The sequence below is a fragment of the Anopheles maculipalpis genome, chromosome 3RL, assembly GCF_943734695.1.
Source record: "Anopheles maculipalpis chromosome 3RL, idAnoMacuDA_375_x, whole genome shotgun sequence".
In the NCBI taxonomy this organism is placed as follows: Eukaryota; Metazoa; Arthropoda; class Insecta; order Diptera; family Culicidae; genus Anopheles; species Anopheles maculipalpis.
This window is the reverse complement of record NC_064872.1, coordinates 58988548-59005616: the sequence shown is the minus strand read 5'-3', so window position 1 is coordinate 59005616 and position 17069 is coordinate 58988548. Positions and strand designations below refer to the sequence as shown.

Here is a 17069-nt window from a genome sequence, read left to right as displayed (position 1 = left end):
CCAACCGAATACACACGCATCGGAATCAGCGGCTGAGCAACGCGGGCAATTGAGAAGCTGGGTAGGTTTCCTGTGGGAAATAGGGCAGTCCGCTCGTCGTCGGCAAGTCTTATCGCGACGCAGGACGCGAATGAAACGCGTCCTCCCGGCACGCGGTGGAATGGTTGGATTGAAATTAAACAATGCTAAAAATAGGGAACCTTAATACCCGAGGGTTCGGGTTTACCGTGAGGTGTATGAGAGAGAATTTACAAAGGCAGCAACTTTGATTTGAGCCCTCTTTTGCAGTGTTTGTTGGGCAAGTTCTAAGGGAAGCATGGACGCAATTTTTAAGCACTCACAAACATCTCATTCTTTGCTATTTCGTGTTCGTTTTTTTTTTATTTGCTTCGAGTCATGTAGAACGAAAAAAAGGGATTTAGCTTCGCATTTTTCCCGTCTTACTGACATCAACCAAGTGGTTTGAGCCACTGAGACACTCGGTTTTGGGTGTAGGGAATTAGCCCGTTAATGTTGTAAAATGCTCTGGGGGGGGGGAGTTTTCCAGCCCATCACAATGTTTGAATGTGCGAAATAATTCCATCGAAAGAACCACTTGATACGAAAAAAAGGGAAGGTCGCTATTGGAGACAGGAACCTGAGACAAAGTAAGTCGTGGAAAGTAATATGGAATTATGGGACCGAAATTAGCTCCTTATCGGTGATGGAACAGCGAAACGCACGGCTGGCTTTTGATGGGGGTTTTCGTAGAAGTTTGTTGCAAAATCCTCTCAATTTAAACTCAAATTATTTAGCAGAGCACCCGTTCTTCATTCCTTGGCAGAACAAATAATACAATTCAGAGAAACAGTACTTTAAGTAAAGTATTTGAAGCATGTTTACGGTGCTGCTTAACCTTAAACAACGAGCACGACAATAAACAGTCGAAAAGAGACCCACGGTTTCGATGGTTTTATGAAGTTGCAGCATTTTTTGGAAGATTTTGCACAACACAGAAAACCCAACCACGCCACGCTGTCAAATGCATATCCGGGGCACCGTGTGTGCAACATCAAAGCTGTGTGTTTTTTTTCCGTGCGCACACGCCATAAAAGAAAATGATTTGCCTGCGGCATGTGTCAAGCATCCCGCAAACGGTAAAAGGTAAAACCGTTTATTTACGTTTGATCATTTTTTAAAATCATTGTTTTGTTACGCACGGGTTTCCAGCTTCCATCAAGAGCATCAAGAAACCAAACCCACGCTCTCGCAACACACAAAAAAAAATCCCCAAATAAACTACAGAAACACAGACAGAAATGGTCGAACACAAAAAAAAAAAAGTAGAACAGAGTGAACTGCATGAAATATTCAGATTGCGTTTATGATGCGTGAAAGCAAAAATCTTCCCAAGAAGTACGAAACAGACGAAGGGGAAGCTGACGTTCCGGGGTGTGGAAAGAAAATGCGCCCCAACAAAAACCACTTGCTCCCACAGCCCACACAACAAAAACGCACGCACGCTCAGTCACGCGGTCTTCACAGTGAAAGTTCATAAAATTTCAACGTTGCATAAAAGGTTTGTTTTACTTTCTTGCTGCGTGTGTTGTGCCCAGCTTTTTTCGTGTGTTTTTATTTGCCTGTCGCTGTGAAATGCGCCGTGAGAGGAAGCGAAATTTAAGTCCTTTTTTCGCTGCTGGCGAAACATCGGGGCACCCGTGTGCACATGAGTTCACTTCGAACGAACGCGAAGCTGTTGGCGGAAGAGTGTGTTTTTGTGCCAGGCGTATCTTTGGCGGGATATGGATTTCGTTCCGGGTAAGGTACGGTGGGATTTAGCGGCGTCACTGTTCCTGTTCATAAATTGCATTTAGATAACGTTTAATGGGCTCCATTTGCCTTGGCTAGGTAGTTGACGTTTCGGGTGACTTTTTATCTTATGGCCTTAAGATTTACAGAAGAATAACAAGTGGTAGTTTGGACAGTGTCGGGAAGAATCTTTGCTTTTGGCAGTGGAGTTTGAATGGTAGTTTCAGGCTTTGCAAAAGTGTTGAGATGGGAGAGAATTTAGTTTGTTCAAATTATGCATTCAACTCGTTCGTTGGTTGGCATGCTGCCTACTGTTAAAGCTTCTGGTTCAGGACGTCAGAAACTTTCCCTGATGGTTATGACACAGTTTGATGGTTCAACAGTACTTGCATGTTATATCCAAAGCAGTTGTTTTTTTTAATATAATAAGATACAATTTGGACCATTGCCAGCATCAAAAAGCTCTAGCGTTCATCAATGGCGTCAACGATACGCAAATCTAACTTACTCCTCCTACAAAAGATCCTTCCACCAGGCAGACATGATCTTTCTGCGAAGCCAAATTATAAAATCACCCAGCTTCGAGAATAACATGCATGTAATTTTGCAAAACTAACAAACACATCTTTCGCCCCCTCAAACAAAAAAGCTTCCCAAATCATGCTAAGAATGTACTTGGCCCAGTACGATAGTGAATATCTTCCAGAAATTGTGCACATCTTCACACAGCTGCTGGGAGCATCGTTAGTTCGGTTCGGTGGGCACAAATTCACCCTACTAGCAGCAACGGCAACTAGCACACTAGGCCAGCCTTAGTCCGTTGGCCTAAACGATCCGTCCGTGTCGTATGTCGCCGCTGCAGCCGCCATGCTTCATAATTCACGAACTGTCACGATGGTGCAAGATAAATTTTCGAAACCATCCAACACAAACATCCGTTGTGATTTTAGCAGCGCATGATGACACAGAGTCGCTTGCCGGTTCCGTGCCCTAAACAAACTTTGCCATTCGGACCGGGCTTTTGGCGAGAATGTGTGGTGGGTTGATTGAAAAGCGTCCCGGGTTGATTCGGGGAAATTTAATGGTTTGTGAGGTGATTTTGTATGTACGATTGAACTTCATGGAAAATACATTTTGAGTAAAGAATTTGAAGAGCCTATTTTGGCACAAAAATCTTTATTTTCTTTTTGAAATCAATATAAAGCATCATTTTTTTGACTTCTTCTTTACGTTTGCGCAAGAATGTTGATGGCTTTGCATAAAGTAGAGTGACATTTTTGAGACGTCATGCCTAGTGGCACGGAACAATGATGATATTTAGGAAAATTTCTACCCCGAAACAGTGCCCGAGCATGACATGGTTGCGTCACTGTCGTGAATGTGGAGCATCTGAGCGGAATGTGCACCCCCGATACTACTTGATGTTCAGGGGTAGAGTGCAAGTTTAGGTCATAATATAACATGATCCATCGTTGCCCTGGTTGATTGATGCATGCTTGCGAAAATGTGGTTGGCTGAATCGTAATCTACTTTAAGTTCTAATAAACTAGTGAACTTTTGTGTTATTATTTGGCTACTAGTACAGATGTGTAGTAGGGCATTTAATATCTTTTTAAACAACCTTTTATCATTATAAACTAATCTACCCCCAAGTAGCATAACAGGAAAATGTTTCATCAGCTAAAGATCATAAGCAAAAGAAAACTTGACACGATAATGAATTATCGGAATGAATCATGAACTGTGTAACTGTGGATTCCTTCTGACTACCCTTTCAAAGTGATTTTCGCACACACATCTAAATCGTTTGTGATTCATCCTAGCCGTCAGCCTAATCATGAAATAATTGGCAATTGAGGACTTCCACGCTTCTTATTATTACCTTTACGTTAAATGACATATCTGTTCGACTCCTTAGCATCTTACAATCACTTGTCGTTGCGAAGCTTGCTTCGTCTTTGGCTCACTTTTAACGAGCGCTGCAATAACACTGTCAATATCCAGCTAGAGGTCCTCTCGCGATGGACTCAGTACTTTGATGAACTACTTAACGACCAGTTCAACGAATAGCTAGAGGCTCCACTAGCAGATGGTCCCGATGTACCGTCGCAACCTGACATCGAGGACACACAAAAAGCTATCCGTCGATTAAAGAACAATAAGGCACCCGGAACCGACGGAATCGTAGCGGAACTGGTCAAAAACGGGAGTGCCCTACTAGAACAGGACGTTCATCAAGTTGTTACTGATGTATGGGATAGCGGATAGGGATCTCGGCATCATCTATTCCATATACAAGAAGGGAGATATGTTGGTCTGCAACAACTGCAGGGGTATTACGGTGTTGAATACCGCCTACAAAATAATCTCCCTAATCCTTCAGGATAAGCTTGTCCCATTCGTCGGATGGATAGTTAGAAACTATCAAAGAGGATTCCGAAACGGAAAATCTACCACTGACCACATCTTCACCATGCGGCAAATCTTGGAGAAGATTGCTGAACAGCAGTTGAACACGTACCATCTCTTCATAGATTTCAAAGCCGCATATGAAAGCATAGCCAGGGTAAAACTTTACGAGGCCATGAGCTGATCAGGCTTGTTAGAATGACTATTACCAACGTCACATGCCAGGTGAAGGTGGATGGAATACTCTCAGGGTCCTTTGATACCACCAAAGGCCTGCGTTAACTTAGCGCTAGAGAGGGCCATCCCTGACTTGGAGGTGGAGACTTCGGGAACCATCTTCTATTAGTCAATCCGGATCCTTGCAAACACTGATGATATAGACATAATTGGTCTGCGACTCTCACAGGAAACAGAGACCTACCAAAGGATCCAGCAGGCGGCAGAAAGACGGAGTTGCACGCTAGGATGCTGGTGGCCAGCCGGTCATTCTACAGCCTGAGGAAACATCTCACCTCAAAAACACCTGTCTCGAAGGTCGAAGCTGGGACTGTATCGTACCTTTATAGTCCCAGTATTCACATACTCCTCTGAGACATGGACCCTGTCCAAAACAGACGAAGCCCTCATAGCCGCGTTCGAGGGAAAGATGCTCAGAAGGATTGTTGGCCCCGTATGTGTGGAAGGACAATGGAGGACCCGCTACAACGACGAGCTGTACGAACTGTATGACGACCTCAACGTCGTGCAGCGAATTAGGCTCGTCAGGTTCCGAAGCGCTAACCATCTAAAACGCATGGCACCGGACGACCCAGCTCAGAAAGTCGTTTTAGGCCGTCCACACGGACAGAGGAGGCGTGGTAGGCTCAGATTGAGGTGGGACGATTTGCGGACGACGGTGCAGGACCGTAAGCGGCTCCAGATTCTACTGCGGCAGGCCAAGACCGCAAAGCGGTTGTAGCGCCTGATAAGTATGTAAGTAAGCATGTCAGAATCTGCATCATCTCGTTAAAAATGGACCACAAAATGTCCATCCATCCAACCATTATGGAACACTCGTCTTTAAAGGTGAGTCTAGTGTACTAAAAAAATTCCAAGCAAAAAAGACGTTGTGAATTCTTGGTAGGCATACTGATCCTTGGATGGTTCTTAAGCCTTTGGATAACTTGTAGTATCAATGATCGGTACTGAGAGCGCGATAGCAGGTACTTCAACCTTTTTGGTTGCTATGAGCTTCTCACTCTGAAGCAGTAGACAGTAGCAAACTTTAGGAGTAAAGGAAAATGCTATCGGTTTTTCATTTTTCTTACAAAATGCTCAGGCCACATGAAAAGAATACGGATAGGATCTGGATACTGATCCTGCTGAATGACTCAAAAACAATGTGTCCCATGAACTGATATAACCTTTTAAATTTTAGTCCTCCGTACTGAGGACTAACTATCCAACTATTTCTATTTGATATTTCTGAGTCTAGTAACCCATTAGATGGCCGGCGTATCCTAGCAGCTTCGTTAAGCCAAGTAGAACGAATAACAATCTGTTTTTGTTCACGACTTTTCAAGGGAACTTGCAAATTTGTGCTCCAAATTCCAAACGAAAAAGTACTAAGGAACCTTAGACGTGTCCCTGCGTCTTTGGTTCGATGGGCTCTCTGTGGACCGGGCATTCATACGAATGATGTCTCGACTGATGTCGAATCATTTTGCGTTGAATGCTCATCTACAGCGTATAACTCTGGCTCAGACAAAAGTGTGTGGCTGCGGTGACGGATTCCACGATGTGGATCACCTTCTGTGGTCCTGCGTGGAATTTGAAACCGCAAGACCCTCCTTGTTGAGCGCAGTAGAGAATATCGGCAGACGACCAGGTACAGAAATCAGAGAAGTGTTGGCTACCAGGGACCTCCTCTACATGAGGATCATTTACCGATTCGCCAGAGACAACGGTCTTGTCCTATGATTCCACATCCCAAGTATCCTTCCAATCCTTATTCGTATTCCCCAATTCCTTTTTTGTTAAATGTTGTGTTGTCTATGTTTTAAGTGTATTTTTTGTAGTGCCACGGGCGATCCGATGACTGGGCAACAGCACTCGAGGGTGATTCCAACACTGCCGTAAAAGGGCAGGCGTTGTAGAAAGTGCAGTGTTCTCCACTCCAGTCCAGTTTTGGCACATTGAGTTTGACAGCGTTGGCGTCGGGTTCGGGGTGTTTGGCGGGTTCAGTCTCGGGAGTAGTGAAGTCGCTTTCGCTGCTGCGGGATAGAGCTTGTCGATCATCCTTTGATTGGACGTTGACTAGATTGAGCTTGGAATGTCATTGCTGGAATGCACTGGAGAGCACTGTACGCAGACAAATAAATGTTCGTGCTGTCTTAACGATGTTTATTTGTTCGTTACAGTCCAGACCATAGCAAAATGATCAACAATAGATCAGCCACAACACCACAATAGCCGGAATTCGGATGCAACCAACCACCATCATTACAATAGCCACCGCAATAGAACCGGACCATCAGCCACGAATACATCATCATCATCATCATAACCATCATCATCACCATCATCATCACCATAACCGAGTATGCCCGGGATAAGGCAAAGAATAAGGAGGAAATGCCTTATCAAGATGATTATAAAATTTACTCAACACAAGCGGTGTTGACAATACGGCACTGGACCGTCATTATTAATTATAAATAAATAAATAAATAAATAAAAACCTTAGACGACGCATATTTCTTGCTGCAATTTTTTATTACTTTTGTTTATATAGGCTTTGAGTCTCTGAAACTATATTCGCCTCTCTCTTCTTGCCTTAATAGCTCACAAGACTTGCCGATACCACGTAGCTGACTAGTCAGTCCTCACTACTGGGGGGATAGTATGAATGGGATTTGAAAACCGGCCCTGCTGTGTGAAGATCCAACCATGACTTACAATTTCCATAAACACAATTTGCACGCAAACAGCAACAAAACACCAGACCGCTAAATCATTCCGCACGATAAGTTTTAAATTGTACTTCGGAACCGTATGCTGACACACATTATGAAAAAGAAGTGAGAAAGAAAATCAATTTCCACGAAAAATAATTTCCTTGCTTTTCTGTGAGTATGTTTTCACCACCGCTAAACTGCACGCAACTTTACAAAAGATGCTTCATGGTCGGTATCCTGCTTTTCCGTCGTTTGCTTTCGTTTTGCTCTCTCCTAGCACGGACCACTCGCGTTTCAAGACCCAAGAGTATGGACTTTTAGTACAGTGGAATTGGGAAGCCACTTGCCATGCTATGGGACGCTATTTTTGTCATGCCAATAAATATTGGCGGATAATAAATTGATTTCAAGTGACATTTATGTCGATTTATGGTGAAATAAGATGTACGACATTGTGATGCGGAAGGGTGTCGCGGGTAGCCGGGACAGACAATAATCGAGACTGGACTGTTCGGCTGGATGGGTTGGATCGCCTTTTCTTCCGTGAATGGCACGCTGGTAAGCTGACTGTTGATGGGAAAGTCGCATTGCAGTATGGTTGTCTTGGAAGCAATGGAACATGTTTTTACTACTCCTTTCCTTTGTGACGCGGTGTACATCAGACCAAAACTTCTGATACCGGCCAGAAAGGAATATTTCAAATAATACTCAACTAGATCTACAGCATAAAAGCTGTTTTATTAAAATTTATTTGGAAAAAATATTCTGCTCAATATCAATATAAAAACATGCTTGCTGCGTAAAAACCATAAACAAAAGCTCTTCATTGAGATGTAGCCTTCGGTTTTATCACTTGTCTGGTGTTCAAACGCTGTCTGGTCAATTGACTTCGCCGAGCTGGCGAAAGCAATCATGAAATTATGAGCTGGTGGAAAAATTTATGAGCCGTGAAATTGATAAATCGTGCAGATAACTGGGCATCATCGCCACGAAACCGGTAGTCATTATCGCATTTAGAGTGTGTTTTTTTTTTTATTTCGCTCGTCGTGAAGTGAGAGGTGGTAAGATATTGTCCATTAATACGCATTGTTATATATTAAACACATTTTAAATAGCAAAAGTTCCTTCCTGTTAATTAGCTTGAAGGTTTTATAATATTATTAAAAGTGTAAGAATGTTCTTGGGACTATTCCCAATAATATTTCCTTTAAAAGATTTTTTTTTGTAATTTATCACTGCGGGAAATATGTTATAATGTGTTTGATATGTACTCTGAGGAGTGATTGGTTGCACATAATTCACCCGCAGTTACCATGGAAAGCTACTGCAGCAGTACATATCCGTACCAACGGCATAACCCACGGCCATTTTACAGATCTGCAACCACTGTGGCGCAGCTACACAATACTGGTGGCGATTTGTGTTAACAGCTCACGCATCACTTGTCGGCACGATCCGGCCTGACAAATGGCTATAAAATATGAAAGTGTTTACGCTAGTTACACACATGACGACGACGACGATGCGTGGTTGCTACTCGGGGAAATCGATACCAATTCGATGGGTTTAAGGAGGGCTTTTAAGAAAATTGAGACTTTCGACTAGGCCCACGACACGAGCTCCCTGACAGCCGAACGTGCAGAACTGTTTTAATACAGTCATTTCAATGCGGGCAGTGTTTGACGTTTATTTACGATCTTACGCAAGCACATGACGTAGGCATTAGCTTGTGGGAAAACATATCCATTTTTCGCATCATTAAAGATTTCGTGATATCTGTTTCGCGTACAAAATTTGCTTAGGCAAGAAAACCAATCAAAATAATGGTCGAATCATTTATAGAAGTAAAACGTATAACAGTAATGTGAAAAGCGAAAGTAATTGTAGACATAATGTTTTCTTCTCTCTCTATTAAATGGCTTGACAATTTTATTGTCATACTCGTTATCACCTTTGAAATGTACTTTCCCACCACTTATCATTTCAATTTGCTTTGGAAACCGGGTAGACAAACGGAGCTTAAGCATCGTAAACGATTTGGTCTGCTGTTTTTTTTTCCGGTACCATTTCCCAACAGTCGTTAGGGAGATTGTATCACAAAACACCTGTTCATTGTTGAGGGAACGGAGGAGTGCGATAAAATTATAAACAAATCGTTACTGCTGTCGCGAAAAAGTCTTTCTGTGAGCGATAACGGTATACCCATTAAAGTTACTAAGGGAAATGTTCAAGCACTTTATGTGCATCATGAGCTATTCTTTAAAATGTCTTTAAGCTATATTTTATGTTAATGCTTTTGAGTGATTATTATGTTTTATTAATTTTTTTATTTCAAATTAAATCCATCCAATTGCGCGAAACAAATCGGCAGAAAAAATAAAAACTGTATAAACTCAAAGAATTTTAGCAACAGGTTTATGCTAAATTGCGGTTGGATACTTTTGCTAAGAATGGGAACGTCTTTTTTAGTACAACTGCTGTCTACAGCGACTATCCGGGGCACGATTTTCAATCGATCTCTCCAATTCCTTAGCTTCGCAGATTACATCGACATCATTGGACGCACAACTGCGGCGATTTGCGACTCCGACTTAAATGTGAGTTCAATAGAATTGGATTAAGGATCAATGCGACGAAGACAAAATAGCTGCTTGCCGGAGGCTCTAACCGTGATAGAGCCCGACTCAGAAGCAGAGTATCAGTTGACGATCTCGAGGTGGTAGAGGAGCTCTGCTAACTTGGAACGATCATGGCTTCGGACAACAACGTAAGCAGCGAAATCCTAAGCGCATTGTGCAGGGGAATCGTGCCTAGTGCGGACGCCACAAACTTCTGCGATCCAGAAGACTCTAACAACACATGAAATGCACGATTTACCGCACCATGATACGTCCGGTAGTCCTCTACGGTTAGGAGTCTTGGACTATGTTGACGGAGGACACCAATGCACTCGCTATTTTCGAACGGCGAGTGCTAAGAACTATCTTTGGCGGTGTGTACGAACAGGGCGTGTGGCGAAGGATAATGAACCACAAGCTAGCTGAACTGTTTGGTGGTGCTGATATCCTGACGGTAGTCAAAGCCGGAAGGATACGTTGGCTTGGGATTCACGTGATGAGGATGCCGGACTCAGGCCCCACCAAGAAGGTGCTCGGCACGAGGCGTAGAGGAGCACAGCTAGCTCGTTGGCTGGATCAAGTGGAGTCTAACCTGTCTGAGACCGGATGCAGCCGTGGATGGAGGACTGCAGCCCTTCACCGAGTTTACTGGAATCTGATTGGAAACCTGGCCATGTCGACGCGACGTGCTCAATCCTGAGCAGGCCAAGAAGAGGAGTAAGACTGGTGTTGAGTTACTTTACAGCCAAATAATTAAGTGACAAAAATAAGAGGCATAGATGAGGCGTAGAATACGATGATTCGGGTCTATCTGGTTTCTTCTGGTCTATTCTGGTATGTCAATACGGCCAGGCCGTTCTTAAGAAATAAATAATAATAATAATAATAATAATAAAAATAATAAACAATGCCAAAAACTTATGTTTTAAACAGCTGACAAGTTACTTCCAAATTAAATAACTGCAGGATTCCTAACAATATATTATTTGCTGGAGCTGGTATTGATAATTATTCTTTCAAATATAGTGATTTGCACTGACCAATCTTCCATAGCCTAAAACATAATTTTGTAGCGTACATCTGGAGTATAATTGCTAGACGAAGTGAGGCTCTCAAATTAAAAGGACTATTATTGAGGATGCTGAGGATGGTGTCGGCAACAGCGGCACCGGTCAACTAAGTCTAGTAAGTCAATCAATGGCTGGCGTGACCTCTAGAACGCCCAAGAAGAAGAAGGAGAAGAAGAAGATTATTGAGGATTAGTTTTGACAAATCTAAGTCAATTTTAGGCAGGTTCTTCCCAAATATATCTTTCAAATTGAAATAACACTGACTTTTTGTCAATCTCAACAGTTGTTGAGAACTCCTAGAGATCTCAGAAGCCGTATGAAATAGTAACTATAGTTTTAGGTACTTTTAAAGGTCATCGAAATGCTCTTTTTAATTGAGGAGGACCTGCTATAAATTTGCACAGCAGAGGAAGTTATACTGCTGCTACTTTCTAATTTAAATTTTCTTAAACTACTCCGTACCTTCAGTAAAATAAATTTGTGAAGTTATGGTACAGCTACGACTACAATAACCGTGTAGACAATGCGCTGTTACGGCTCAATTGACCTTCTTGCCGATAGCTTCACGCCTAAAGGCTCAGTTTTGTCATACTTGGAAAAAGGTTCGTAAGATCCACATTGATCATTACGAAAGAAAGCAGAGATCTATAATTGGCCGGGAAATGTCTCTTTGATAATAGAAGATTAGTAAAGATTGCTAAGAATACTTCAAAAATTCATCGAGTCTTTGTACAAACTAATTTTGTCGATTCCAGATAACTATAAATTAATTACATCAATGTTCGTTTGTTATTTGACCCGTTTTCTTGAAACGTACTGAAGGAATATGAAGAGGTTTTCTATACTAAACATTATGTGACTTTTATTTCATAATGGCATGTATTTTAATATGATCTATTTTTATCGCTAGCGTGATCAATAAGCTTCATATTGCGCTGTCGCTTGCGATGAAGTTGAGCTTTATTTTAATAATTTCAGAGCAATGTCCTTTCACGAATGTGGTGTATTCTTCAATCCTTTAATTCCTTTAATTTGCTTGGGTCAAAAATAATCATTTCATAGAATATTCAAGGGAAAAAGATGATTAAAAGCTTGTCACAGTAAAGTTCCTGTGCTCCGTGCAAAAAGACGCTGCTTTTCATTTAAAATCCTACCTCCAATTCAAATCCAACACTAATTCCAACAAAGCCTCATCCATTTAACCGACAAACTAAGCAAACCTCTAAATGAACTTTTTCTACCATTACGCAGTACGATTTTTTCGGTCTGTTAATGCGACGTTATCCTGTGGCAGTAGCGTGCGGTATACATTAAGTGTTTCTGGGGGTTCCCTACTCGATTGTTCGCTCGATACGGAGAACCGATTTTTGTGTTTGAATGCTTAATTTGGTCCCGCCGGCAATGGCAAAATGTGTTTGTGGTAAGGACTATTAGCATCGTTAGCCGGACAGTCGCGAGATAAAGGGGGGGAAAGCGTGTGTGCGTGTGTTTGTGTGGTCACTGAGCTTTTACAGGACCGTCGATAATGATGGGAATCGGTTCAGATGGCGTGCCTCCACCGATCCACCGAACGGGCAGTCTCTGGGATGGGCTGATGAATATTGATTAGACATAATTTATTCAGCAACGATTCATTTGCGTCCGGAGCTATAAATAATTCCTCACCCGTAACGAGTTATTAAGTGTGAAGTTAAATTTCCAGGCAAGTGTCCCTTTTTGCTACTCCGGGGAGGAAGGATTACGCATGGGCAGGTTAGTGCGCTTGTATTGTTTTGGAGAGTTTGTCCTGGATCTGGAACTGTGGATTGATAATCTCTGCGCAGTGAAAGGTAAACGAAAAGGTCTAAATATACGTCTTGGTTTAACCTCGGACTAGATTAAAAAAAAATCGGGAAAGGAATGAAACAGTCTTATCTTCATCGTTTGAGGTCAGGGTTGTTTGATGCATAAGAAGCAGTCTGTGGTTTGACAGGGTGGCCTCTCATCCAGTTTTTTTCAACAAGCAAATCAAGCTCATTAGAATTTTATTGATTTTATGTTAGTAAAAACTGACAACATCAAATTTGTAAGCATGAAAAAAATCAATCATTTCCTTCTGGCTAACCAAACTCGCTAAACACATCAACCAAAACAGAAAAATTCCTTCATGTCTCCCATTCTAAACATTCCGAACAAAAGTAAACAACTCTATCCACCCCAAAAAACACGATTTATCGTTTCCTCGTTTTACCCTGCGACAATGGTCCACCGACCGTGCGGATAATGCCTTAAAAGAGCGATCGGAGGGTTAAAAGGTTACCCCGTTGGGCAGGAAATTTGTCTACACCCTTTCGCTTATCTCCAGGGAGCAACTAGCGGTGGCGGCGCCCTTGGAGGTGGTTTCCTCTGATGCATTCAAAAACTAAGCAACTGACCGTTCGTTAAATTCCGTCCCTTTTAACATTAATTTCCCTTTCATCTTTTGCTTTTGGACCTTTCACAACCGACGTGCAGTGTGGCGGTGGAGCAGTTGTATAAAGGGTAAACGGAAATCAAAGTTATGAAAATGGTGGTACGTTTGCTTGATTGATTTCCATTTCGGAGGAGGAAGAAATATGCGTCGAAAAGGGTCTGCGAGGGTGGTAAAGATTTATTTTCTGCGGTCATAGCAAGAAGGATATGCCACAACTCACCACAACTTCTGCTGATTGTTTCGCCGCAACGCTTGTGCCCTAGCGAGGAAAGCAAAAGGGGTCGAAGGATTCGTGTGGAAGGTTAACTGTTACTATCTGACCTAGGCGAAATGGCTGTAATTGTTGTGGGAGGTGATGTGGTTTTGTTTTGTTTAGGTGATGTTGGAAGGAAATAAGCAGAATAATCGTTCGAAAGGCGTTTGTAGCTGTTGACAACTTTTAACATTATTAATTGCGTTATCGGTTTGTATCATTACTAACCACCTTTTTCATACAGTAGAGAGGCGAATATAGTCTCAGAGACCCAGCGTCTCTATAAATAGACGATAATAAAAAGAAATGGGCGTAGTTCCAATCTAGGTTGTTCAATAAACCATAAAGAAAATTGAGAAGAATTTAGTGGGTAAAGGAATCAAAAGCAATAACTTAAATAAAATTTTAGTGACATAAATGAGTAACTTCAGATGCATGTAACTCTTAGAACAATAACTAGCATCACCTGGAGTCTACAAACAATGTATAAATGGTGGAATTGTAAGTCTACCAAAGTGTAAAAAATAAAAAGTTCCTCTTCTTCTGCTTCTTTAGTGCAACAGCCTCTAGATTTTTTGCTTTCTTGCTTGCTTGATGAATTAGAAAAAAGGGCTAAAGTGTAATAAAGGGCCTCAAGTTGTACGGGACTCATCTCTTGCAAGCTTGTGTGAAATATTACGGTAGATTGTTATCATTATGCGTAGGACATACAAATATTATTTAAATAAATCATTATTAAAATGAGGAAAGTTATTTGAAATAATTGTTAAGTGTCGCAAAAGCTAGCTTATGTATAAGCCTAATTTATAAGAACATTTCACTAACTTATTTCATCATTTAAACGAGATAGTTCATACTGTGATTGAAATAATTCAATAGTGAGCCCTATTTTTTTTTAATTTAAATGGCTTAATATACGGAAAAAGTAATATTTAAATATGATTTGAGTATAAAGTTGATAAAATTACTAAAAATTTATTAAAACTAGTTAAAATAAGATTTTTTTGATTTTATAAACCAATAGTTTTAATATTTTCAATATGTCCTACTCAGGCATGTTCACAAACGACTGTGGAGCTTGCATGTGAGTTTGCTGCGTGCAACTTGAAGGCTTATATTACTCTTTAGCCGAAAAAAGAAGGTTCAGAAGAGAAGAATTCGATGAAAACTATGAACGGCGCTACCTGCGCCGATCTTCACACGGCAGGACAGGAGTTCAAATCGTATTCGGATCGTTGCCATATCGGGGACTGACCATCCAACTACGTGGTATTAGCCTAGTCTAGTCTAGTCTAGTAAGCCAATCGATGGCCGGCGTGACCTTGGTAGGTCGTTCAGAGAAACCCTTTGTAAGATAAGTTGCAAAAATTTGGACTCATGACCAATCTTAAGATAAGACAGGAAAAACAGCTCTTTAAGCCTCAGATAAAACAGTTTTAGCCAAAGGTATCGAGCAATGCATCAACCAACAATTAAATTTAGTTTTCCTCTAATGAAGTGGGCCTGGACAAATTCCGTTAGAACTTGAAATAGACGACAAAGAATTGCTTTCCGAAGTGATTATCTCTTCGGAGTTTATGAAGTCAAAAGTTCTTTTAAATAAGAATAAAACATCAAATATCAAGTCTCTAAATATTCAAGTTTAATGTTTATAGTTTTCATGTTAATGAAATACATGTTTAGCACTATTCAATGACAACGATCTTCGCTATTCTGGCATTTTAAAATGAGCAACAAACGCTCACAAAACGAACCAAATATTGCCCTAAATATTTACATCATTCGTTGTTACCATTGCCTCCCTATAAAATTCTGCATAACAATCGGAATTGCAAAACTTACCCATCAGCTTGATCACTTCTGAGTGGTTGAGAAACAGATCGAAGTAGCCGGTAACCGGTCGGGGTAATCCACAGAGCAGAACCGTCACCAAGAGCAACCGCCAAACGGTGGATGACGGTGTGCCGATGACGTTACGGAATGGTTGCCGGAGGGACATGTTTCCTGGTTGCAGCAGCACCATCTTCCGCTTGAATCGCAAACGTAAAAGGCACAGACTCTCTCACAATAACAGCAACGAGCGTACTACACACATGCTACGCGCTTCACCGGCAGGCTGCAACCATGGCAACCCGGACAGCATCAGATAGATGGGATGGCAATAGTGATTGTGGTAGTGAACAGCAGTACACACACTCAACGGACAAGAACACGACGATGCACCGCTTTATCGAGAGCTATAAAGGTAGGTTGGGAATAGCACAGAGGGGACACACTTTTCATCATGGGAAGCTAAACACTTGTCACAGCGAGAGTGGTAAACCGCGTAAGGAACACATTTCCTGCTCTAGTGAAGAACAATAATATTTACTGTAAACACTGCAAACGACAGGCTTATTATGGAGGAGGGAAAGATAATGAAAAATATTTCACAACACAATAAAAATTAAAAAAAAAACTCACTTAAAATTATAATTTCACTCATCACAATCGTATCAACTAATTACCGACACAAGGGATCACTTAGAGCTCTTCAGAGACCATCCGTGCACAGGCGAATCTCAACCATTGAGGGCTTTATTGGCCAGCAGCGACCACTTTCGATTCGCAGCACACCGCACACCTAGACTCGATTCGTTCGGTCGTTCGCAATTACGCACACTGTCACTGGGCCTGCTGGCCTGTTGTTGCAAGTGCTGATGAATATTCATCACGATTGGATTAAAATTTTGAAATTTTAATTACCATCATTTCATTCGAGCACATAATCCGGAATCCAGTGATACTGTCTGGGGAGCATGCAGTGCAGTGGCGACAAACCGAAGCGCCCGATATCCGGTTTGGCTCATCCAGGACGAATTTCACGTAATGAATTATTTCACTCACTCATCCCTTTTTCGGCTACAGAGGGACAGCTGGCGCATGGTGGAGCGCCGCATTATGATGGCAGCGGGACTCCGCGGGCCGACTCATCGGTTGTTTTCGCTTGTTGGCAATTAGATATTAATGCACGTACAAGCAGACACACACACACACAAACACCGACAGACCACCGGGTATGATTAATTTGCGTGTAATTTGATTAAAAATGTGGTTCACATGGAAATTGCTTTGCTGACACAGGATGCAACGGCTTGACGCACCATCCAAGTAAACCCGTAATCCCTTTTTCGCTGTCTTCGCTGAAAACGGTTGCCAGGGAAACACGAAAACATCCTCGAGCAGCTTTTCCAGGAAGGTGTGTTTTCCATCCGCGCTACACTGCACTTTAAACCGACCGAACCGATCAGGACGGTGATGAGTGAATCTTTTTTCCCTAACCAATATTGCTGCTTTCAACGATTTCGATCGTTTTTATACTACTGTCACCTTGGTTTGTCACTATTTGATTGAAAGCTCTATAAAAAGAAACACACACACATACACGGAAAGGCACACACACAAATACCCTACCGGCACTGATTGCTTCTTCTTTGAACACAAATCCACCAAACCTTGTTTTGTCGCAACCAGAAGCGTGACCTTCCCGATTTACGTATCGTT

General features: G+C 41.8%; 1 protein-coding gene across 1 annotated transcript in view; it reads right to left on the bottom strand.

The window, feature by feature from the left end:
• Positions 1 to 15544, bottom strand: part of LOC126561839 (tyrosine-protein kinase Drl) — a 483362-nt gene extending 467818 nt beyond the window's left edge. The window contains exon 1 of the mRNA XM_050218172.1: positions 15369 to 15544. Coding sequence (XP_050074129.1) covers positions 15369 to 15525 — 157 coding nt within the window. The 5' untranslated portion in view covers positions 15526 to 15544. The remainder of the gene's footprint in view (positions 1 to 15368) is intronic.
• Positions 15545 to 17069: the final 1525 nt, after the last annotated feature.